This window comes from Parasteatoda tepidariorum, chromosome 3 (genome assembly GCF_043381705.1).
Source record: "Parasteatoda tepidariorum isolate YZ-2023 chromosome 3, CAS_Ptep_4.0, whole genome shotgun sequence".
Classification (NCBI taxonomy): Eukaryota; Metazoa; Arthropoda; class Arachnida; order Araneae; family Theridiidae; genus Parasteatoda; species Parasteatoda tepidariorum.
In genome coordinates, this window is record NC_092206.1 from 48,900,526 (window position 1) to 48,926,040 (window position 25,515).

Sequence of the window (25,515 nt, forward strand, 5' to 3'; positions counted from 1 at the left end):
TCATTAAAAAAAATGATGAGTAAAAATTTGAAAATGATTTTTTTTTAAAGCATCATCTACGAAATCGTTGATATAAAAATTGTTTCACTTATAGTATTTATTTTTCTTTATCAGAGTGTTCTATAATAATTATATTATAATTTCTTTATGTAATTCCAAAGAAGAAACTAATTACGAACATTATAATTTAATATTTTATTGAAGATAAAATAAAGTAAGGAATTTTTATAGATAAAATAATCATATAAAAATTAGATAAAAAAATAAACTTGTATGCTGTTAAAAAGATTTATAATAGATGCGTAATTTTTATAAGTTTTTAACATATTTTGAAAATCTATTTCAGCATATAAATTCAGGGATCTTGGTCCTATTTACTATGAATATGGATCTCTAATTATTAGCTATGACAACGCAGATATTGCTGTCAAATGTTTTTACATGCTTAGAGAAACAGTTTATGACGATAAAAACCTTCTAGTCCTTCTCCTGCCAAATCTCCTGCCAGACATGGTGCCCCATGGAATAAGGGTAAGTGGTTCGTCTTTTTATATTATTCATATTATGAAAAGAAGCATTTTCATTGAAAATGTATGTATTTTATAATTAGCTTACTTTTAAAAGTAATTTTTTTCAATTTGGAATTTTTAAATTAAAAAAAAATAGATTTTGCAATTTTTAAGGCAATATTTCATTAAATTTTACGAAATAATTGATTATGAACTTAAGGAAATAATGTTCTATACTGTGATTTCATGATTAATTTATGTTATAATATTCTTTGTAAAATTCTGAAAAAACTGTTCTGACTTGACTAACATTAGATTTCATTTTTAAAGAAAGCTAAATTTTATTTGGAGAGTTCTAGGAATAGGTAAAGTTTTCTTATTTGAATGTATCAAACTGATAGTTTTCTAACAATTTATTACTACAAATATATATAAAGTATAATAATTATACTACTTCAAAAAAGAAGTAAAACTTTCTCTTCGTTGTTATGAAATCGAGTAACTTTCATTACTATATCTATGCGTAATACATACAGATGACATTCTGTGATTATTTGAGAGCTAATCTTTACTTAAAGAAATTAACATGAACATAGACAGAATCTGAAATCCGTAAGTTGTTATAGATATATACTTTCTTATAGTTTTAAAAATTAATCCTAACTATTCAAAGTATTTAGTAAAACAAAATTAACTTACATGCAAAAATCAATATATTTTTTGCAAAATAATTAGATTTTAAAAAACTATAAAAGATATATTTGTCATTTTTATCAAATTATTTATGTCCTTATATACCAATATTATTTTTGTTTTTGTCAGGAAGTTATTTCTGGAAGAAAAATTTGCAAACGAAATAAAATTTTAATTAGAATTTTATATTTAAAGTACTGTTAATTATACTAATTTATATGCCTTGTTACGAGTCTCTTGGCTGGTAAAAAAAGATATCGAAGTGAAATATGAAGGAGAGATTTAAGAGAAACTTCGCCAAAAGTGGTAACTGATTCCACAACAATTCTCTCTTTGTCGATTTTGAACTACTTGTCATAACCTTCTATAGTCAATTATAGACGGAACTGACATTTTCAGAGAGAGTGAAGAGCTGTGAAAAGTTAACTTTTAGATGGTTCGGGCTGTTTGACAGGTAGTAAAAACAATTGGAACCTGCGAGTGACGTCATCGTATGTAAATTGAGGCATTTGTGGATTTCAACACAACGTGTGACGTCGTCTACAGATATCCAATCAAATCTGATTTTACTTACATGGTTAGGCTTAATCACTTTACATCTTCTCGAGTTGCATGTAATTAATTCCAATCTCCTTGTATTGTAAGTACGAAGGACACCAAGAACGTGGAAAAATTTTGTTCGGCAACGGTTAAATTACTAAGTTTCTTTGCGAAAGTATATGTATTTTACAGCAATTTAAAGGGATATATCTTTTCAGCAATTTAAAGATTAGTACGGAAGAAACATTATCTTAAAGCTGAAAAGCACAAAGAACTTCCTGAAAATAATAGAAAAGTCAATACTTTTATGATCCCTAACCAGCAGCCAAGTGTCAGTGGTTCCAACGAAAATATACTCATTATCAAATCGGAAGACATCTTTCAAATTCTCGAGAATTTCACTAATTTCAGTTTATTCATTTTTCTAGTGAAACCACAAGTTCTTAAGATATTGTTTCTCTTGTTATTATACAGTTTCGGATGAATTTATCTCCATATTCTTTAAACATCTTGCTGTTATTTTCGTTATGAAAATTATTCTTTTTCTAGTTCGTGATACAAATTAGTGGCTGTGGTAATGTTTTTCTCCCTCATTGCTGAAATATATTTAAGAATAAGTTTAATTTACATTTATCTGTCCTAATATACAACATCTTGTCGATCACCCCAAGTCAAATCTAGGAGGAAATTTTCTTTCGTTTCTATTCTGTAAATTTTTGCTATCTACTAATCATAGAATGATACCCGTATGTCGTATGTCGTAATTCTCTTACTACTCTAGATGCGTTAGATACTCCAACTGATTCTACAATTTTTTTCTTTTCCCATATGCTTTTTTCTCGATATTTTCCAAAATAAACATACTCAATAAGTTTAAAATATTTTTAACTTGAACTTCGTAAGGTCTCAAACACTAATAACGATATTTTTTGCAGCCTCTTCTAGTCTTTGTTAACGTAAAAAGTGGTGGATGCCAAGGAATGGAATTGATTTCATCTTTTAGGCGGCTACTCAATCCATACCAAGTTTATGATCTTGAAAACGGTGGACCCTTACCGGGGTAACTTTTCCTCTCCCCTTCATGCTATTGCATTATTCCATTTTTTTAAAAAAAAGTTATGTCTTACTTGAAAAAAATAATCAATAAAACTTTAAATCTTTTTCAATACCTTTAATTTCTTAATTTTTCTGATTAGAAATGTTTCTTGCTATACTAGAGTTTAATAAACTTAACAAAATCTTTTTTTATTTAATTTAAAATTAATTAAAACTCAAAATTTGTCTCTTAATTTACAACACGTTTTTTTTTTGGAGGGAATCAATAGAAATTTTTCCAGATAGAATATTTTAGATATTTATTTGACACTACGAAAAATACGTTTCAGGATATAATAAATGTTACAGTTCTTTGGAAGAAAAAAAACTATAAAAAATAAAAAAAAAAAAAAAAAATTAGATAGTGTTTTAAAATTTTTTTTAATAAATTATATGCAATGAAAGAAATTAATAAAATAATACTAATTTAACTTTTTTTAGACTTAATTTATTAACTTATTTTTCAAGAAAAGTGCCATGAAAGAATCTGACAGATTTGACCACAAAATTTGCACTATGTTAAAAATATAGAGCATATTTAGCCGTAATGTCTTCAAAACTAACAAAAACCGTAATAAGATATTAGGTTAAATAACACTTCCGTTGAAATTAATTTGCAGTACACACGGTAACAATATGCATTTAAATTTAACATTAATTGAAGCCGTGGAGACTTTTTGAGTACCAATTTTTCGGTTCAACTTTGAGCAAATTTTTCTGAGAATGTTTAAGGATGTTTTCTGAAGCTCTTTTTCTTAGAAAAAGAAGTCAGTCAGTCCTTAACTTTATGACAAAGCTATAATTTTAAATAATGCATATCACCTTGCCGTATAGAATAATATACACCTTAAAACTGAGAAATAGCTTACATTTTTGAAACGGGGAAACTTTTCCATCTAAGTTGGGGAAAAATGAGCGCTACACCCCACTTCGGATCGATGACCTCTCATCTGCAGGATAAGTGCTGCACCCCACTTCCTCCGTATTGATGAGAGTTCAACCCCACTAATAAGCTCCTAGTAGGGATATGTAGCAAGGCTCTCTACGTAGTATGATTTGGACTAAACAAATGCTTCTTAAAAATTATGGCCACTTATTTTGTCACAGCTATGGGTATATTTGAAAAATTTGGCGCGTACTTTAGGATCTGTAGCAAGTTTCAAATGAATTCCTTAAATTCAAAAATTATAAAAAATTCGCAAGTTGTCCTCCAATATGCCAACTACAAATATGCTCTTAACGTAGTATTGTTTAGAGTAAACAAATCCATCTTAAAAATTTTGAGTACTTATTTCTTGACGCATAAGGGTATTTTTGAAAGCTCAGTTTTTTAATCTTTAGCAAGTTTCAAATGAGTGCTTCGTTGTGAAAGATATAAAAAATCCACAATTTATCCTACACTGTGTAAATTTTTTCACAAGTCAAATTTTTCAAAATTACATATAGATGTGAAGAAATAAATACCCAAAACTTTTAAGAAGCGTTTGTTTAGTCCAAACCATATTAAGTAAAGAGCCTTGCTACTTTTTTTCTACTAAGAGCTTATTAGCGGGGTTGAACACTCATCCATACTGAGGAAGCGGGGTGCAGTGCTCCTCCTATAGACGAGAGGTACCCGATCCGAAGTGGAGTGAAGTGCCCATCCCATAGTACCAAAGCACCCATAGCACCCAAAGAGAGGTCTTCAATCCTAAAAATGGGGTTTAGCGCTCATTTTCCCCCTACTCACTAAGTTCAAAATTTTTCAAATTAATTAAAAGCATTTTAATTCAATTTATATTCAATTTTCGCAAAATTTTATGAGCCTAGACAATACAGTGCTGTATTAACTTTTGAAATATTAAAGCATTAGATTATAAATGCTTCTACGGGCAATATCGTGTCTTTTTTTCATACTGCTAATTTGTTCCATTTTCAAAATCGGCATAGGTGGTGCTTGCTAAAAATAAGCAAAACTTAACAGTCACGATTAAATGTTATGAACTTAGAACAACTATAAAAATAGCATAATATTCCCTAAAAAGTGTTGTTATTGCAACAGATCCTTAAAAAATGCTTTGACCAAGCTTAATGTGTTTTTAAAAAATAAATAATATCTAAGTATTATGTGTGTGACCTTTGAGAGTTAAGTAACCTCTATGTACATTTTGAAAAAATTTCGGATCAAATTATGATAAAGTGTTCCGGAACTAATTCCTTACCGAAAAATCCATTTTTACCAATGACTTGAACCGAGTTCGAATAATAGTGATGGCTGGTCGATACGAATTCCACATCCGGCTTGCACCGATCACAGTGATGATGTTAAATATCCTCAGTGGTAGACGGATCATGGATTACAGTCCCCTTGCTGTATTAGTAATGAATTTTCTTTCTGATAATGATAATATTCTAAAATTTTAAGTAAAAAAAAAATATATATATATATATTTTGGAATGCTTACTTATATGTTGTAAATATTGTATATATTTTTCTATTCAACTTCTCATTTATTATTATAACATTTTAATTACTTTATTTTATTATATAATACCTGGAAATCAAAATTTTAATGGATAACTTAATTTTTTTTTAAATTAACCATTTATTTAATAATTTACTTTTCAAAATTCATTTATTGTCACTTTCTATGTCACATATACTAAAAAACAAATTCTTGCTTAAACTATATTCAAATGAATATTTCTGTATATTTGTAAACAAAATTGTAATCACCTTTCCTTTGAAATTTCAAATAATTGCCAGTGATCAAGCACGTTCCCGGGGTTGAGGTTGGCTAGAATAGAGGCCAGACGCGGATTATACGGGTAAGGGTTTTACTAACCTAGGTACGTATCCGCGTCTGGAAGGAAAGATAGGAAAGTCCCCTTGCTGTCAGGTTAACCATGGGAGGATTTTAGGTTTTTCCTATCCATATAACGCAAAGGCTGGTTAGCTCCGTCAAAAAGTCCTCCACGAATTCTAATTTCTCCCAATACTTAATTCAGGAGTTTCTTTGTCTTCTGGATTTGGTTCAAAATTACAAGGTCATGGCGTTGAACATTTGTAGTCGTAAACCCAAAAACAGGTCGGCTGTTCAATGACATCTATAAAATAACGTTTTTGCCTTAAAATCTCTGAATCATTAACCGAATAATGTAAATCCCTGAATTAAATAAATATTACTGTAAAAATTACGGTATAATATTTTACTGTAAAAATAGATTTTAAGATAATATGAATTTTATGGATGAGGCACTTAAAATGGCGGTACTTTGTATCGTAATTTGATCCGGTATTTCTTACAGTGAATGTAACCTTCCTGTACTAACTCCAACATTATTTGTTTTGTTTCTGTTTTCAGACTGTATGTGTTTCGCCACATCCGAGACTACAAAATTCTCGTATGTGGCGGAGATGGAACTGTTGGTTGGGTTTTGCAATGCCTGGACAACGTTGGACAAGATTCCGAGTGTCAATCACCACCATGCGCGATTCTGCCTTTAGGGACTGGAAATGATTTAGCTCGAGTCCTTAGGTGGGGACCTGGCTACACAGGAGGTGAAGAGCCACTATCCATTCTCAAAGATGTCATCGAAGCCGAAGAAATTAGATTAGATAGGTAAACTTTAATCTTTCTTATGGATATCGTTTAAATAATTTATGCTAATAACCTATTCTCGAAAATTTAGAAAGTTTTGCTACAAAAATAAGCTAAGAGTTATCACTAATAATGAAATAGCTTAAATATTATTATTTTTAGAGAAAGTACCGTTTAACGCATTTCTAAGGCAATTGTTACGTCTAAAGAACAAAAAACTATAATAAAGGTGTCAGAGATGCTTTATGCTTTTTTTTTTAAATTTGATAAAATTAATTTACATGTTTTAATATGCGTTTGAATTAAAAGACTTGAAACAATACAATAATAAGTCACATTTTCAAATTGTCTAGGAGAGGATCTTTGTAGAAAATTACCAATATATCAATCTAATAGGAAATACGATATTACTTGATTAAAAACTTCATTTGCTTTAAAAAAAAATACAAATTGGAACTTGAAAATGGGAACCTGTTTTTGAGCGCTTGAAACTGTCGACTGTTGTTTTCAATTTTCTGCATTTTTGAAGCGATCGAATTTTTCAATTAAGTAGCATCTTTCCGCTTTAGTTTCTTAGGATTATTTTTTTAATAACAAAATAGATGTTACCTACATTGAACTCGTAAGAATTTCATGTATGACGTTATGCGTATTTTGTTCTGTTATGTTGTGGAAATTTTGGACTCTTGTAAAATACCTGTCAGGAAAATATATTTTTATTGCTCAATTTTTTTAACATAAAAAAGAGGTTTTAAAAATATCAAGGATCATGAATATGAAATAAATAAATAAAAAATACTAAAATACTAGCTAATTGAAACATGCTTATACACTTTTCTTATGCTTCTGCAACTTCCAATGTTTCGTATTTCTTTCACACATTAGAATCAACATGCATGGAATTATGTTTTTTTTAAATTTTTTTTTAAACTTTAAAAAAGCACTGCTGAATTCGTTCAAACCCAATTCCAACTCCAATTATGATTGAAACAAATCATTTAAATCATTAAGAAAACAGATCTTAATTCAGATTAAAACAGATCTAAACCTATGAAATAAATGTGAATTTATATGTGAATTTATATGTGTTGTTTCAGATGGACTGTTGTATTTCACGTTGACGAGAAAGGTGATGATAAGTCAGGACTTAATGCTGGGAGTTCTGAAGACAACACCGCCATTTTCGTTATGAATAATTATTTTGGTATTGGAATCGATGCCTCTTTATGTTTAGATTTTCACAACGCCAGAGAAGAAAATCCAAACAAATTTAACAGCAGGTAATTTAAAATCCAAACATTAATAACATGTTCCATAATATTTAATTTAACAGCAAGTAAAACAAAAAGAAATTTGAAGGAAATAATTTGTTGGGTAAGATTTTAGCGAATTTGTGAGCGAATCATCATCAGAAAATATAGAAATATAAATCAGAAATATGAAAACATCAAAAAGATGCTTATAAAACACGTTTTCTTGCTGAAAACTGCGCCTTCTTTAATTAAGGCTTTACAAAGTAAATCAAGGTATTTCAATGCTTTATTCTTGCATCCGTTAAAATGATGGGGTGAAGTTTCGTCCGCCATTTCCCGTGCCCGTCATATTTCCGGGGTTAATGAAAAAATTACGAGCCAAAAAGATAAAAANTTGGCGATTTGCGAGACGCTCCTTCAACGCCGATAGATATTTTCGCCAACCCCTTTACAATCTACGGTATGTTTTGTCAATACGCTGCCCGGAATCATATTTATATCTAAATCTATGCACCAGGTGGCCGTTATAAACTATTTGTAATGTGCTTAGATATAGTTTAATTTAAACAAAATACTAAGCATGTAAGTTAAGAATTCTCTCAAAAATTGACCCAAATATTGTGCATACCTTTAGTTTCAGATAATATTTTTAAATAGGCACTTTTATAACCGTTTTCTTCAAAATTATGTAGTTACTAAGAGGTTCATTATATAGTCGAATATAATAAGTCCTCGTAGTACGGAAATTTAAATTTCTATGACTCTTGAGACGAAGTTTAAGTATGTTCAGAAAGACACAACATGTTCTTCAGTGATTAATATGTTCTTCAAATCTTAGCATGTTTTCTTTACTTGCGGAAGTATTTTCACTTGCTAATATGTTTTATTATGCTAACATGCTATTTAATGTTCAAAACGCTTTTCATTACTCAAAATAATCTACAAAAGAATCAGCATTATAAATTGTAGAATTATCAAAAGGATGTTAACAAAAAAAAATTCCCATTCAGAATTTCGTTAAAAAAGACATTCGCTTAACTAATCTTTTAATCATAGTAGACTATATTGCATTCTTATTCCTGAAATTTTAAGTATCTTCAAAATAACACTCAATATATTCTTCACTGTTTAACATATTAGCTGCTTAACATGTGCGTTAAAAAATTGGCATTAAAAATTATAGAAATATCAAAAGGATGTTAGCGAAACGTATGTTAATAATGAAAATAATTTTTTTAAAAGCATTGTTCCAATTATTGTAAAATAGAGTCGACTATAACGCGTTTTAAACCCTGAAAATTTAAGTGCTTTTGAAATGAAAGCGAACATGTTCTTCACCGTGTAGCACATTTTTCAATATTTGACATGTTCTTGCCTGATTAAGTCATTCTTCAATGCTTAACTTATACTTCATTGCACAGTTATTCACTTTTCCTAAACTTATTTTACTATCCTTATTTATAAAAAAATTTAGTTAGAATGAACTTTTATGAAGTTTACGAACTATAATTATTTTAAGTACATATAATTATTGTAGGTTAAAGAGAAAACATGCACTTTTACGAGAAAAAAAAATATTTTAAGAAGAAATTTTTTTAGTTCATCATCAAAAGCATTTAATAAACTAAACCCATTCATCTAAAAAAGAAAATGCATATCTATCTGTAAAAATAATTATCATGTTTTAAATACAAGCTCTTCATTTCCACGCAAGAGTTCAGATTTAAAAAATATATCGACATTAAATTTTAATTAAAATTATTTTTGTAATAAAAAATAAATTCATATCCGCTTAAAGTTTGATTTTTAATAATATTTTATTGTATTTTTCAAAATTTAAGTTGTACATTTTTTTTTCATTTTCCAAAGACTTGAAAATCTGTGTATTACTTAATAGAAAGTTTTGATGAAATAAAATTTACTGATAATAATTTGTCCTTAAGAACCAGTTAAATATATAAATAATTTATATTTAATAGATGTGAAATTCACGTATTTTTTTATATTTATAATTTTTTCGATACTTATAAATCTAATTTAAGAAGTAGATGATAGTAGTATGTATGGTAGCTACTTATATATTTGACTTTTACAGATAAATTTTAATTACTCATGATGCAGTAATTTTTTTCTATATACTAAACAAATAAGAACTTTTTTTAACTATACTCGTTTATATGAAAACGAAACCATCTTCATTACTGATAAGGGTTCTGAAAACATACATTAACAACTGTGTTTGCAAAATCCCCACCCCGATGTAAATTTAAATAGAACTCTCTTTTATAATAAGTTATTGACACTTAAGTTAGTAAAACGCCGATTTATTGCAATTACTTTATTTCTTAAACTAATAAGTCACAGCAGTAAATCGTGTTTTTCTGACCTAGGTCGCAATAACAAACCAATATTTTTTGTTAAACTTTTGAGACCAAATTTGTTTTTAATTCTGTGACAATAACTAGAGAACGTAAGTTATTTTTTTTCCTTAATTCATAGCTGTGCAATTTTGAAACTTAAGTTGTGTAGTTTTTTAAATAATTCAAAAAGCATCGTAATAGACACACATAAAAATGTTTTAAAACGTGCGAATATACAACATTGCAAAATTCCATCGGGCAAAATTCAAATAAAAAAGTGGGACGAAAATCTCATTTCGCTGTGCAACAGAAAAACTAACCTAAACAACAAAAGATTATAGATTGGGATTTTTATGTATTTGGTATTTCTGTGTAATAAACTGCTCATTGTAAAATAGTGTTTTCTTTTTTTTTTCAGAAATAAATTTTGTTTTATCAGTTTTTTGAAATTCTGTTTTAGCGTTCATCGCATGACTAATAAAAAGAAAATAGTTAAAAGCCACTTTCTACATTCTGTTTTTGTTAAATGTTCAGAAAATGTTTTAAATTTCGGTCGCTGAATAAAATCAATCTTTATTCTCACACATTTAATAAATACTTTTTTTAAAATGTGGTGCTAATTTTAAATGTTTTGGAAATGTTTCTTTCCTATTTTTAAAGGTTCCATAACAAGGGTGTTTACGTAAAAATGGGTTTGCGGAAAATGGTAAGCCGTCGAACATGGCGGGATTTTCATAAGGAAGTTCGCCTTGAAGTAGACAACAAAGTCATCGATCTACCTCCTGTCGAGGGCATTATCATTCTCAACATTCTCAGGTACATTTATAATTTTTTTTATTAAAGAAATAAAATGAAGAAAATTTAAAATTAAAATAATAAAAGCCAGAACATATTATATAGAACTATAAATTGAGGTATATCGGTCGAATTTGTTATTTGAATTTTTTAATATACAGTATTAATACTTTTTAATATATTTACAGTATTAATACTTAATAATATTTTTTAATATATATCTCTTATAACTCCAAAACTATTGGTGCTAGGGTTCTAAAATTTAGAAGTCATCTACAAGGAAATTTTTAACTCCCGATTCTAAGATCGTATAATAATTTTAATTAGACCATTTGGGAGAAATTTTAAAATATTATTATTATTATTATTATTTTTTTTGCTTCACCTGAAAATTATTCATTGTTACAAATAAAACTATAAACGATTCATGTTTAAGATATTCTATTGCATGTTTTTTAACGTTTAAATACTTTTTACAAGTTCATTGATCAACGTGAATAGCGTAACTACGTCTTCAAATTAGTATTCCTAAAGTTATCCGAAAACACGCGTTTATTTTGTTTATAGATGTGGTTTTCAAACGTGTTTTTATAAAATTAAATAATTTAAAAGCAACCGTAACTGAAATAAAGAAAATATTATGTATTAAAAAGTGAAGTTAATTTGGGAAAAGATACTGATTCGTTTAAATTAGCCGTAAAAAAAGTACTGTATTATTGCCGTCAATGATACTCAATTAATTCTGGTAATTATTTTTGCTGGTATTACAGTAATACAGATTGTTTTTTTTTTGCAAATGCATCTGACTTTAAATCGAGGTTTACTATCAGTAAAAGATTTATAAATACGAGAAAATATTGAAAAAAAGGAAAGAGAACTTTTTTAAACATGTAATGAATTCTAACACAAAAAAGTATAAATTAGAACAGTTTAAAAAATTTTTAAAAATTGATTTTTTTATGGTTCTGCACATAAAAAAGTAAAAAAATAAAATTTTGCTTGCAATTTATGAATTGCGTGTTAGAGTTGATACTGTCTCCAGGAATTATGTTCATTTTATATGAAGTTTATCATAAAATGTGCTATAAGACTTTCTAATAATTTTTTTAAAGAAAGCAGATGAAAAGTCGGTGGTTTTGAAAACAGTAGGGATATCAAATAATTCACAAACTTTTTACCTGCTTTCTTTAATAATTTTATTGCCACACATTTTATGATATACTTCATATAAAATGAATATAGTATTTGGAGAATTAACTGAGACTATATCAATTCGATTCTTATAAGTTACAAGCAAAATTTATTTTTTTAATTTTTCATACAGAACCATATAAATGTTACTTTTTAAAATTACTCTATTCTCAGACTCAGTCTGATGGAACATTTGATTTTTGTTTGTTTTGAGTACATAGTAGTATAAGTGACGCAGAATGGACGGTATTAATTACTCTACATTCCATTAATCAATAGACCTAATGTTTGAATCTAAATAGTTGCCGAACTGCAAAGTCGAAAAATAATAAACAAATTATAAATTGTATTTGGAGAGGAAACTGAATCTAATTTTATTTGTGTAGTTGGGGCTCTGGAGCTAACCCTTGGGGACCCGAAAAAGAAGACCAGTTTGCCAAACCTACCCATTACGACGGGATGCTTGAAGTTGTGGGTGTTACTGGAGTTGTTCACATGGGGCAGATACAGAGCGGACTGAGAAGTGCCATCCGCATAGCACAAGGAGGACACGTGAGTAATCAGTTTTAGGTCTTTCAATTCTTCATAAGAAAGTGAATCATTCACACAACAGCCCTTAATGGGCCAGGGGGTCAAGGACTCCACAATTTCGTGATCAACATCACTGTTGCGACAATGTGTTCAGTGCCTCGCACATGTCGGCTCTTTTAATTCCTTACTGGGATATTTTTCCCAGTAATGTTATGTTAAAATATATTTAGGTTTATATAAGAAAAAAATTCATTTAGCTTAGTATTTAAAATCAATTTAATTATTAAGACCAATTTTTTGGCGAAAAGGTGGATGCGATTTTCAAAATTTTAGCTACTGTAATGAATTGGCGATAAGCTTTCATTTTGTAACTATAAATAATCGAATCTATTATAAATTCTGTGTTGATAGCTGCAAATTAACTAGACGAGAAATGATCGAACGAACGAAAGCATAAATGACACCTCGTTTCTTGACTTTACGTTAACCTTTAATATTATCCAGATTTATGTTAACAAAACCTTTTTTTGTATTTTTTGAAATTATTGCAGATGGCCACACAACCCATACGTGAAAAAAATTCCTTCAATCGACGTTTGCAAATTAATAAAATTGGTGGGAAGTATATTTCCTACATTTTAATAAAGGGCTAACTCATGTTCTTTTTGGATAGTAGCCTGTCGAATTTCTATATCATTGGTTAAAAGAAAGCATTTGTTTTATTGGCTACTGCTATTGAAACCGGTTTAATATGTCTCAAAAATACGCTCTTTTTCACCAAAATATTATAAAGATAAAAGAATAATTTCAAAATTGTATTCCTGGCGTAACCAATAACGTGACTTCGAATACTTACACAAAAGTAATTGCGTTTACCTCACACTTTCAAAGTCTGAGTACTAAATAGTTCTTTTTTTAAAAAATATTTTAACAAAATTAAGTTTTTTTCCTCTTATAATTCGCTATTCAAGTTTCCATTTTTCCTTATTTTTTATTCCTTATTTCCTTATTTATTATTATTCTTGTAAAAAATTAAATTTTCTGAAGTCCTGAATTAAATTTTAGATAAGTTATAACACAAGAAAAAAATTCTGGTAACATAATAATACTGTATAGTAATGGCATCTCTGATAAAAAGTATATGGTATTTAAACTGGCAAATAATTCTTTTTAATAAAACCAAATTATATGGTGTTTAGACATTCATTTAGCAATTTCCTCCCTTTATATGACAATGGTTTACTGGAAATTCTGGCTTTTAAGAGTGTTATTCTTATTTTCCCATATTTAGAAGAAAATGCAAAACTAATAGTAAATTTAACCAAATAAATGGTTTTTATGTTATAATCTAGGCTATCGTGATAAAATTACCAAATTGTACCACATTTACCAAATTTTATCACGCATTCTAAAACCGTAGTTTATTGTTAATTTTGCCCAAATCATCACCAAAGTGCTTTGGTGAAAATTACCGATCTTTTTGGTGCTCCCATAGAGCCAGAAACTCGAACAAATTTTATCCTATTGTAGTAGTTTTGACCATACTTTTTTCAATCAGTGAAGAGAGTCGAAGAAAGTTCTACATTGATGCTGCCTTTATGAAACCCAAACCCCTTAAAAGTTATAACTTTAAATTTATGCTTACAAAATTTATAATTCTTTATCTTGGAAAAATTCACAAGATCTGATATCCTCAGTGATTCTAGAGCTGCTGTGTTGGCTATATCGTTTCTGACAATAATCCCATAACACAGGACATATTGTATTGCAGTTATCATCTTAAAAACCTGGCATCACTAGAGAAAACTATAGTACTCCAGTGGGTTCCTGCCCACTGTGAAGTTCCAAACAACAAGAGAGTCGACTTCTTGGCTAAAAATGGCACTTTAATTATGCAAATAATTTCTCGCCCTATGTCCTACCATACAATTAAAAATCGTATTAAAATATCTATTAAAGCCCGTGTTCAGGAAGACTTCTATAACCGCCTTTCCCAAAAGTCCTAGAAGAATGCCATTCCAAATTTGTGCAATGGCCATGCCGTAGAGCAGTCGCTGAATTCCGCCCAGTTACCGGACATGACTGCCTAGGAAACCATTTTATAGACTCAAAATTGTTACTTCCTCGATATGTACTCTGTGCAGCTCTGGAGGGGTAATGAATTCTGTACATCTACTCCATTGTCTTGTTCTGGGTAAGACTCTCGCCGAGCGTTATTGAGAGGCTAGAGATATGTTAGATAAATGAACTCTGTTTCAGCATTTTTTGTTGTACTCTGTGTTCTTTCTTTATACTAGTTTTCTGCTGTAACTGTTCATAATCTGTCATTAGAAATGAAAAAAAAAATATTCACGTTCATTTCTTCTTGTAGTTACGTATAAAGTTGCACACAGAAATGCCTGTTCAAGTAGATGGTGAACCATGGATTCAAAGCTCGGGTGAAGTAGTTGTTCTTAGATCCGCGCTTAAAGTAAGTAACTATTCTATATTTTCTATAATTTTACTTGAACTATACTAATACTGTTTCTTGAATACTAATAACTATGTTGTGTGTTAGTGGTGTGGCACATATGCATGAATGTTTGTTTTGAATGTTATAAGTCACTCACAACTATTTGCATATAATTGATTCTCTCACTTACCAAACTATTTGTATTGACTAATGCTTGCATTCTAAAAATCATATGAAATTAATGCGCATTTCTTTATAATGAAACATACCTCAGCACATTAATTAAAAATTCCCTGTCATTTTCTTTGCATGTTCTCAATATTTTACTAAAATTAATAAATTGGCAAAATAGTTCAAAATTTAAAGTTATTTCTTAAAAAAATAAAAATAAGCAAAAATTAAAGCGGTCAGTTTCAACAATATATTTTGAGTTTCGATTTTTCATGAATTTTCAATGATAATTTTAAAAATTTCGTTTGTAAATCTTTTTGTAAGATAATAAATAAACTGTAAATAAATTGTTAATAATAATTTTATAAATAAATTCGTTTAACAAATTCTCACATTTTGAATATTTTCGAATTTTTAAAATTTTGCTTCTCTTTAAAGAAATAAAATTAATAAAACTTTCTTTTTTAATTGCAATAAATATTAATCCGTCAACGTGTTTCTAAGAAAATGTTTAACAAATAATGTTTAATAATAATAAATAATAACTAATAATAAATAATAACTAATAATAAATAATAATTAATAATAAATAATTACTAATAATAAATAATAACTAATAAATAATAACTAATAATAACTAATAAATAATAACTAATTAATAGTAAAAATCACTTAACAATATGAATATTTTTATTTATTATTCTATTATTTTTATTACGTTATTATTTTACGGAAAATAAATAATATTAGAATTCTATCCTAATTCTAGATAAAAAGTTCTCCTATTTGGTTAAAAGCATATTTTAATTCTTTTATAGAATTTAGATACATCCGTATACTAATAAAGTAAATTGAATAATTATTTTAAAGAGAAAAGGTAAACTAAATCTCAATGATAGATTAGGTCTCTATAAATAGATATTTCAATTATTGGGTACAAGTTATTAAAATTTTTGCCAAATGAAAAAACGATATTTCTACTAATTCTCAGAAAAAATACTCTATATCTATAAAACATTAGAGCAAATAACTCGAACAACAAAAAATTCATGGTAATTTTATTTTAATGTAATAAATAATATATTTATAGCTTGAAAATATTTTTGCATGATTTTTGGGGGTTTGGTATTATGTATTTTAATATGCTTTTTATGTTTTTTTTAAATCAAAATAGTTTTTTTTTATTGAAAAACTACATTTCTTAAGTTGAAAAAGTGTTTGGAAAAATACAGCTGTTGAAATTGGTATAAACAGTAGTTAAACAGTAGTTTTGGTTGATATTATTTCCAGATAATATTATTTCACTTAATTTGAATTGAAATTTAAGCAAGCATTAATTAAAATTCGAGTATTATTGAATTAGCTATATATATATATATATATATATATATATATATATATATATATATGTGTCATTCTCACAAACATTGTATATATATATATATATATATATATATATATATATATATATATATATATATATATATATATATATATATATATATATATATATATATATATATATATATATATATATATATNTCAGTACGCTGTTGGGCCACCTTTTGCGCGTATTACTGCCTTAATTCGTCTGGGCATGGATTCTATGAGATGTTGGTAGGTGGTAGAAGGTATGCCAGACCATGCTCGCTGAACTGCACTTGCCAATTCCTGCAAATTTGATGGTACTGGATCCATCTGTCTGAGCGCCCGTTCAATTTCATCTCACAAATTCTCAATTGGATTGAGATCTGGGGATTGTGCTGGTCAACGAAGCAAGTTAAATTCTCCGTCATGCTCTTCGAACCATCTGAGGACAATGCCAGCTTTATGACAAGGAGCGTTGTCCTGCTGGATGTATCCATCCCCGCCAGAGTGCACCATTGACATAAACAGATGTACTTGATCTGCGATGATACTTAAATACCCTTGGGCTTTAAGGAGTTGTGGTACAGGAATTAAAGGACCCATACAATACCAAGAGAACATTCCCCATACTATAACGTTGCCACTGCCGGTTTGAAGTGTCGTGGCAATGCAGTTGGGGTCCATGCTTTCGTGCTATTTTCTCCATATTCTCATCCTGCCATCTGCGTGATGCATTTGAAATCATGATTCCTCGGACCACATGACCCTCTTCCAGTCATCTACTGTCCAATGTTTGCTCTCCTTTGTAAATTGGAGACGTCTGCGCTTATTTAAAGCAGACAGTAGAGGCTTACGAACAGGTCGTCTGCTTCCATACCCTATACGGCGCAATGTGCGTCGAACACGTCCGTTCAGAGACGTTCGCAGTTGCTCCATGATTAAGATCACTTGCAATTTGTCGCACTGTTGCTCTCCCGTTGCGCTGCACGACCCTGGCCAGCCTTCTCTCTGATCGAGCATTCAGTACCCTGTGACGACCACAAGTCTGACTTTGAGACTCGGTTTTTTGCTTGATTTTCCATTCTTTGTACACATTAACAACTGTTGCTCTAGAACACTTCACAAGTGCAGCCGTTTTGCTGATACACGTTTCGACACATCTCGCACCCACAATCATTCCACGTTGAAATTCAGTTAAATCACTTTTCTTTCCCATATCTGAGCAAGCAACACAGTATAACTGATGACTCACTTGTCCAGCATTCCCGTGTTATAGTTATCTTGCCCTCTAGTAGCAGCGCTGTGACGCAATAACTCATTTGCATAAAACTCTGAGGTGGTCATAATAATTTGGCCACTCAGTGTATATATATAAAGGATGTCCCAAAATTAATGCGAGATTTGAATTTGTCGCCATTTTTGCAGTAAATTGTTGGCAACCCTGAAAAATTAACAATTTAGCAGCTGAAAGTTTAGGGTAAAAATGGAGCGTACAAGACGGTGCCACTTACCATACAACCAGTGAAACAATTCAATTACTGCATGAGACATTTCCTGGCAGTGTACTCTCCCGTTTAGGTAATCAGAATTGGCCCCCTAGATTCTGTGATTTAACACCATTAGATATTTTCTTGTGGGGTTATTTGAAGTCAAAGGTCTTTGTTAACAAGATCACTACCACCCGTTTAAGCAGAAAGCAGAAAGGTCAAGAAAAATTTAAACAAAAGAGTGTGCATGTGCCATCAAAGCCATGGAGGCCATTTGCCCGATATGTTATTCTATAAATAACCCTATCCTATGTACTTTATGATTCAATGAAAAAATAACAATCTAAAGACTAAAAACTGTGTTTTCTATTTTATTCAAACCTTGCGTTAAATTTGGGATACCCTTTTTAATATATATATGTATATATAATATTTATATAGATAAAATTCATATTATATAAAATTTATAATATATAATTAGCATATAATAATAGAAGATTGACACTCATTGGTTTTGATTCCTGAAACATAAATTTTATATTAACTTTGATTTATCAACATCCAGAATGGAACTCATAGATGATGTTACTCTCACTTTAGAAGAAATTTTTCAGAAGAAAATTATTATACATACGGGTTATGATCGAAAGAAAATTAAAGTTGTGAAGTGCTGATACAGTTAGCTAAAGGGCAATGGAGCAACTTTAACAACATATTCTAATTAACGCATCAAAAAATTGCTAAATAACTTTTAAACTCATCTCCGTTGTTTAATATTCACTATGATAATCACTGTTTGTACTTTAAGAAATTTGCGCTATCTTTGACGAATATATGAGCATAAAGGTTATGACAGAAACCCTTGTTTTTTTCTTCTTTAAATAAAGATTAGCGTGTAACAATTAATATCCAGATCATAATTATTATATCGAATAAACATATCATAAAAGTAAACCATTAGACATTTGCAAAATACAAAAGTACCGTAGTATATCTCACAAATACAAATTCCAAGAAACTTTCAAAATTCAAATGCACAGCAGTAGATCTAAAAAATAGAAATGCTAAGGAATTTGAAAAATCTAGAAAAGATATTCTAATAAAGAATAGTATCAACATAGTACTAAAAATTATTAAATACTTGAACTGAAATTGTTAGAATTTTGGTTATTTATAGACTATTTTGTAACAAAAAATAAATAAAACATAGCAAAGTATTCAACTGCATTTGACTAAAAATGATAAATTGCAATGAAGAATTTAAGAACTTAACAAAGGAAATCTTTTCAAATATCATTCATGCTCACATTGTACAATGGAAGACTTCTGTTTCTTAACATCACACAACCATCACGCTTATTTCAGATAGCTTTTTTTGCCATTTCTTATTATGGTAAAAAAAAAATTAAAACTTTTACTTTTTATTTTTCTTCATCATTACTCCTTGTTTATTTTACCCCCACACACATATTGGGTAAAATAAACGTAAATTAAACATTTATAAATTAATAATTTGTATAAATTACAAAAACACAGAGGATAACATAGTGTAATGTTGCTTAAAAAATAAAAATTTAAAACATTTTTTAACATGATTACGAATTGCGTAAAACATCTTACTTTTCAAAAAATTTAACGCACTACATATTATTTTATTAGAAAGTATGAGTTCTAATTTTAAATTAACAATTCGCGATCGCAACGAACTATAAAAATGTCACATTTATTAAATCGTCTGCTTACAAATATAATTTTTTCTTGGTTTAGAGTATTCTTTTTTTAAGAAGAGAGTACTTGTTTTATTAATTGTTAATTAAAATTTTCTTTTATTTCCTTTATCCGTGAATTACGCTGCATTTGAAAGTTAACTTTAACAAACGTTCTTTGAAAAATATTCAAGATTTATCAGCAAAGGATGCTGAATATCATTGTTTCAAAAATAAAACGTATCGATAAAAAAAAGTATATCAGACGAGAAAAACAAGAAAAAGTATACCAAAAGTTTAATTTTCAATTGATTTGAAGAAATAGAAAAATTTAACATTCAGTCATAAGATCTACAGATCGATCCTGCTATAGAATGTTAAAATTGATGATCAGAAATTTAATTTTAAAAGCTTACCAAGTTGTTTGTGATCACTTTATATGTAAAACTAGATACTTGTTTTTTAAAAAAGTTGACTGATGTATAAAAATATGATTGTGAACAATATTGAAAGGGTTTAGGAATGATTAAAAAATTCTTTCTTGCATGTTTTGGATGTAGTGTAACAGCATGAAGCTTCGCTATTTCTTTGCACTAAGCACTCAAAAATATTTTACTTTTATTCTAGTAATATCTTCAGATAAAACAGACTGCTAATAAAAAAAAATAATTTATAAAAATAATTAATAAATTTAGCTGAGCAAACAACAATATTTATAACTTTCAAATACGTTTTTGTGCGAAATTAAAAGCTATTTAGTTCAGTTAAATGGTTTATTAAACTCAATTTTGCTGAAGCAAACTGCATGCACCTGATGTTTCTTTTATTTGTTTTATGGTTTCAATTATAATTATTTCTTAAATGTTCATTAAAAAATATACCTCAGATCAAACAACCTTGTTTTCATTAATAAAACAGCTGTTCCTAAATCACGGATTGTGTAAAAAACTTAGGATTAGTACACCAATACAAAATTATCTAGTCTAAAAAACGAACTTAAATATTTTTTTTATTTAATCTCATCGTGCCTTAGATTATGAAGTCTAAATATGGTGGTTACCTCCGCGAGCAAGTACGCCAATTAAAACATTTTTTTGGTTGTTGTCTTTACCACAGTTTTTAAATTAGACCACAAGACTTATAGGAAAGTGTGGTAAACTCCCCAGCAAAACAATACTAAATTCTAAATTTTTTAATTATAATTTTTCATGATTTTTTTTCCTAGTTAATGAGCTTACATTGTAGTCGTTTACGTCAATAAGTTAAATATGTCAATATGTTAATTACATCGATATGCAAAATAATTACGTCAACTGCATTTTATGTATGTTTTTTTTATATGTTATATTTTATAAAAAAGTTTCCTTCTAATTATAGGAAGAAAAATGGTTGGAATTGAAAGAATTTATTACCTAATATCCATAATAATAAGTAAAAGAAAGTATTTTTTTTTTCAACAATTCAAGTGATATATAAAAACACTCGTTTTATTAACGATTCAAACGATAAATAAACGCAGACATCTATGCAATTATTTTAAGACCTATCGGAAACAGAATAATTAAATTACACTTTGTGACATGCAAGAAAAGTATTAATCATTCATTTGAGAGAAAAAAAGTCATTATTTCAGAAAATTTTTAGGTATGTTTTTTTTATAAAAAAAACTTCCTCTCTGATAAGGAAAAGTTAAAGTGGTGTATAGTTGTTTTTCCCCCTTCTTTTATTAGCTCACAAGGTATCCCATATAGATGCAATGCTTATAAAAGCGCAACAGAGCTACTAAACAGCTTGATTAAACTGTCATTGTTAGACAGGGTATAAAAGTACTGAAAATAAAGAAAATACAAAATATATAAAATGAAATATAAGAAAATAAAATATAAGATGATGAAAATCGATTAAACACTATTTCTCTGAGGGAATCAAACACGAATAGTTTAAAAACAAAATAAAATTAATAATAGAAAAACCAAATTTCATCCACATATTATTACAGCAAAATTGCTTTAGTTTTAAGCATTTTTTTTGACCAGTACAGTAAGCTACAGCATCAAAAGAGCCTGTCCTATAAATAACAACGATGGTAATACTAGGACCTTCTTTCTCACTTTCATTTAGTAATTTTTCTTGCCTTTTTAAGCGGTAATTCAAAGAACTTTTTTCTTAAAGATTCAAGCAGTAGTTTTTATCAGTTCATGCAAACTTTAATAATTACGAAAATGTGATTGAATAAAAAATAAAAAAAATCACAAACTTAAAATCTGCCAAAAAAAAACGATAGTTTTGTGTTTATTTTGAAATTTTTTACTGAAAAAAAAATGTATATATTTAGTCGTTCTTTGGAATGCTGCATGAGAGAAATAATCGCGACTTATTTTAATCAGTAATTCCTTTTCATAACTTAAAACCGAACCAAATCTTTACAGGCCACCATGCTTCGCAAAATTAAAATGAAACGAAGAAACACTGAACCAGTCTTGGGTCCGGGAAGCAGCGATAAACCCGCCGATGAGTGAGGAGAGATCTTCTTCAAGCTCTTGATGAAAACTAAGCTAGACCACCCTTTTCAGACAGGGGACATCTCAACCCTATGTTATATGCAACATCAATGCTAAAGTAAAAGAAAAGCGCTGACCTAAAATCTCTAGCCGGTGTCGACTAGAGTCAGTCGATATATATATACTCTTATTTGAGTAAATATTCTTTCAATTACTTTCATTTTCTTGTAAGTCTTTGGGAGATGTGAGTAGAAGGTTATATGCACTTCAGTTGTTGAGTAACACATGAATATGCTTATTTAAAAATGACTTTTTGTACAAAGTTATGTCACATTACTCTTATTCTAGTCAAACTTCATCCATTACAATTTTCACTTCTGTATTTGTGGCACATTACTTTTTAGCGCTCTATTTTACCAATGAAATGTTCATATTTCTGTGATCAGTACTTTTACTGCAATAAGATTCTTGTACTTTCACATTGTAATATATTTCCTTTATATATTTTGTTCATACATATTCAGTACAAAATATGGGTCGTATTTTAGAGAGAGTACAATAAATTATTCTAACAATGATAAATGTATTTGAATAATAATGGGGAGGATTTCCGTATCGTTACCTGTGCCAAAACGGTCGCCAAGTTTTGGCGGTATGACAGAAACACATGAGAAAAGGACATTTCGAAGGTAGATGTTCCGAATAAGCTGCTTTGCATCCTTTTTTAAAAATTTATTACAAGTATATGTGAACGTCAGTTGCACTTTGGCTAGAACAGGTACCGATATGCGAATATCCCCTTAAAAATAATGTATTTGTATACATTTTAAACTAAAAGTTGAAATTTTGTGTAACTCCTTTGGAGAATAATTAGTATCCAGTTTGGATCAGCTCTTTTCTCGGCTTTTAAAAGTCAAAAATAATTATAGAAATAAAAAGGAATCCATCTATGTAAAGTACATTGAAATAATAGGTGTCAAACATAATTATCTGAAAATCTCTTCAAGATTCATATTGTTAATAACTCTAGCTTTAATTGCAAATGAGAACTCGAAAACTTTTAATCTTAAGTAAAAATTATTTCTGTAATACTTTGTTAAAAAAATTCTCATATCAGGTTTTCGGAAATTTTTTTGACAACTTTCATTAGAAGTTTTACACTTCGGAAGAACATATTGTTCTTCCAATACATAGGAAGAACACGCGCCTATTTAAAAATGTGCGTTGCATAAACATGCGAGTGTAAATTCTTATATGCGCTTAATTGTGCAATTTGGCACACACGGAGGTACATTTAAGATAGTAAATAAAATAATGATGACTTAAAATCAGTTGCCTCTTTAGTTGTTTATGAAACTTAAATATATGTTTTTTTCGCAAGGCTACTATGTTAAAGAAGAGCAAAGGAAAAATGAAGAGACGAAATACAGAGCCCAGTATGGTGGTATCTCCAATGGAAATAAATCAAGATGTGCCAAGTAGCTCAGGACCATTTTAAGAATATATAATATATATTAAACGCCGAAGTAGTAAATCTTACACAAAACACACAAAAAGTTTTTGTGCGTTAGGCCAGAAATGAGTAATTCAATGGCTACTTGTTGAAAGGTTATAAATAATTTCATGCTTATATGAAGTTCAACTAACTGTATTGAAATATATTTCAAGATAAAAAAACGAAATAGATACAGTTTTAAATTGTCATCGAAAGTGAATTAAAACGCCTAGATATTTTCTACGATCTTTATTACATGAAATATCAGGAATGATTTCGATTATTTGCACCATATCATGGCAGGAGGAAAACATTGATAAGTGATATGAACCACCTTATTTATATTGTATGTGCATCAAAATACTTGTAATAACTATTGATAAAATCTTTAAAAGAAAAAAAAAGGTGTTTAAAAGATAATCGCCTGACATTCATATTTCGAAAAAGTGTTATCAATTTTTTACAGCTATAACTAGCTGTTATTCTTGAATCAAGCAATTATCTTTCAAACAACCAGAAAAACTATAGTTTGTTTGAGCTTGTTATTGTTACGCTAACTATGAAATAGTTTATGAAATTGAACTAATATACGGAACAAATAATGCATTTTTAAAGATGTAAGTTTGTTTCTGTATGTTTGACAACATTGACATTCTTATTCAAAAATTTAAAAAGTATTTATGTCTGTTATATGATAAATATGCAGTTTAAAATATTTTTGAGGGGTGTATATTATTACTCGATTTTTTTTAAGTTCAAACTAAATGCACCTTACATGAATATTGAATGAAAGTAATTGTTGAAATGGTGGTTGGTGTGGAGTTTTTTTCATCTTATAAAATATTGATAAGAAAAGAATATATTTAACGTGTTCAAAGAATTTTTTTTGTCTTAAAATTATGTAACTGAGTTACTTAAATTTGTATATATTTACAAACTTAGCACATTAACTAATGCACAGTTTCTAAAGGGCACATTTAATACTAAGAAATTATATTCAAATCAAAATATTTTTGTGAACAATCTCATGTTGAAAATGGAGATAATATTCAGAGCCAGATAACAAAAAGCACAAGAAGAAAAATTACTAAGTAGAAGTTCAAACTGCACATTTTGCACATATTCTGAAAACATAATATATGGCATGATTAAAAATATTGAATAATAAAAATTATTAAGAATTAACTAATTTAAACAACCTACAGATTTGGTATAAATTTTTAAATTTTTTTTTGTAAGCTATTTCATTGACATGAATCATTTTCAATATTGAAAAATAAATACTGAAAGAGCATTAAAATAGAATTAAAAACGTTCAGATAACTATTTATCTTTATAATCGCATTTAAGTTTTAAATAGCATTTAAACTTAAAAAAAAAAAGTGAATAAAAAGAAAAATTCCAAAAAAAAATCAAGCTTTGTCGAAAAACAGATTAATTTTATGAAAAAAAATTAAAAGTTTCATTCGAAAAAAAATATGTTAAAGAAATACTTTTTATCAATAAAATAATTTTTTAATTTAGAAATAGGCGTTGACTTAAAATTTTGTCAAACAATTTTAAAACTAAAGTATCTTAAATATTATACGTTATCGAAATATTTTTATCAACAAAAAAATAAGAGTTGACTTTAAACTTCGCAAGCATTTAAAAACTACAGTGACTAAAATATTATTTTTATTTAAATTTTAAGTTAAAACACGAATAAAGACAAAAATAATAAATTTGATAAATTTAAGAAGAAAAAGTGGGAAACTTTATAACTTAATACAAGTAAAGAAGACAGT

The 25,515-nt window shown here is 28.5% G+C and overlaps 1 protein-coding gene across 2 annotated transcripts in view; it reads left to right on the forward strand.

Annotated features, from left to right (window-relative positions):
• LOC107452310 (diacylglycerol kinase theta) overlaps positions 1–25,140 on the forward strand; it is a 41,581-nt gene extending 16,441 nt beyond the window's left edge. The window contains exons 8-15 of one of the 2 annotated variants that reach the window (XM_043043102.2): positions 347–531; positions 2,678–2,802; positions 6,182–6,439; positions 7,516–7,698; positions 10,692–10,847; positions 12,404–12,569; positions 14,920–15,018; positions 22,162–25,140. In XM_043043102.2, the coding sequence (XP_042899036.1) occupies positions 347–531; positions 2,678–2,802; positions 6,182–6,439; positions 7,516–7,698; positions 10,692–10,847; positions 12,404–12,569; positions 14,920–15,018; positions 22,162–22,251 (1,262 nt within the window). In that variant the 3' untranslated portion in view covers positions 22,252–25,140. The remainder of the gene's footprint in view (positions 1–346; positions 532–2,677; positions 2,803–6,181; positions 6,440–7,515; positions 7,699–10,691; positions 10,848–12,403; positions 12,570–14,919; positions 15,019–22,161) is intronic. The other variant, XM_043043101.2, reaches the window with a different exon arrangement.
• The last annotated feature ends 375 nt before the right edge of the window (positions 25,141–25,515 follow it).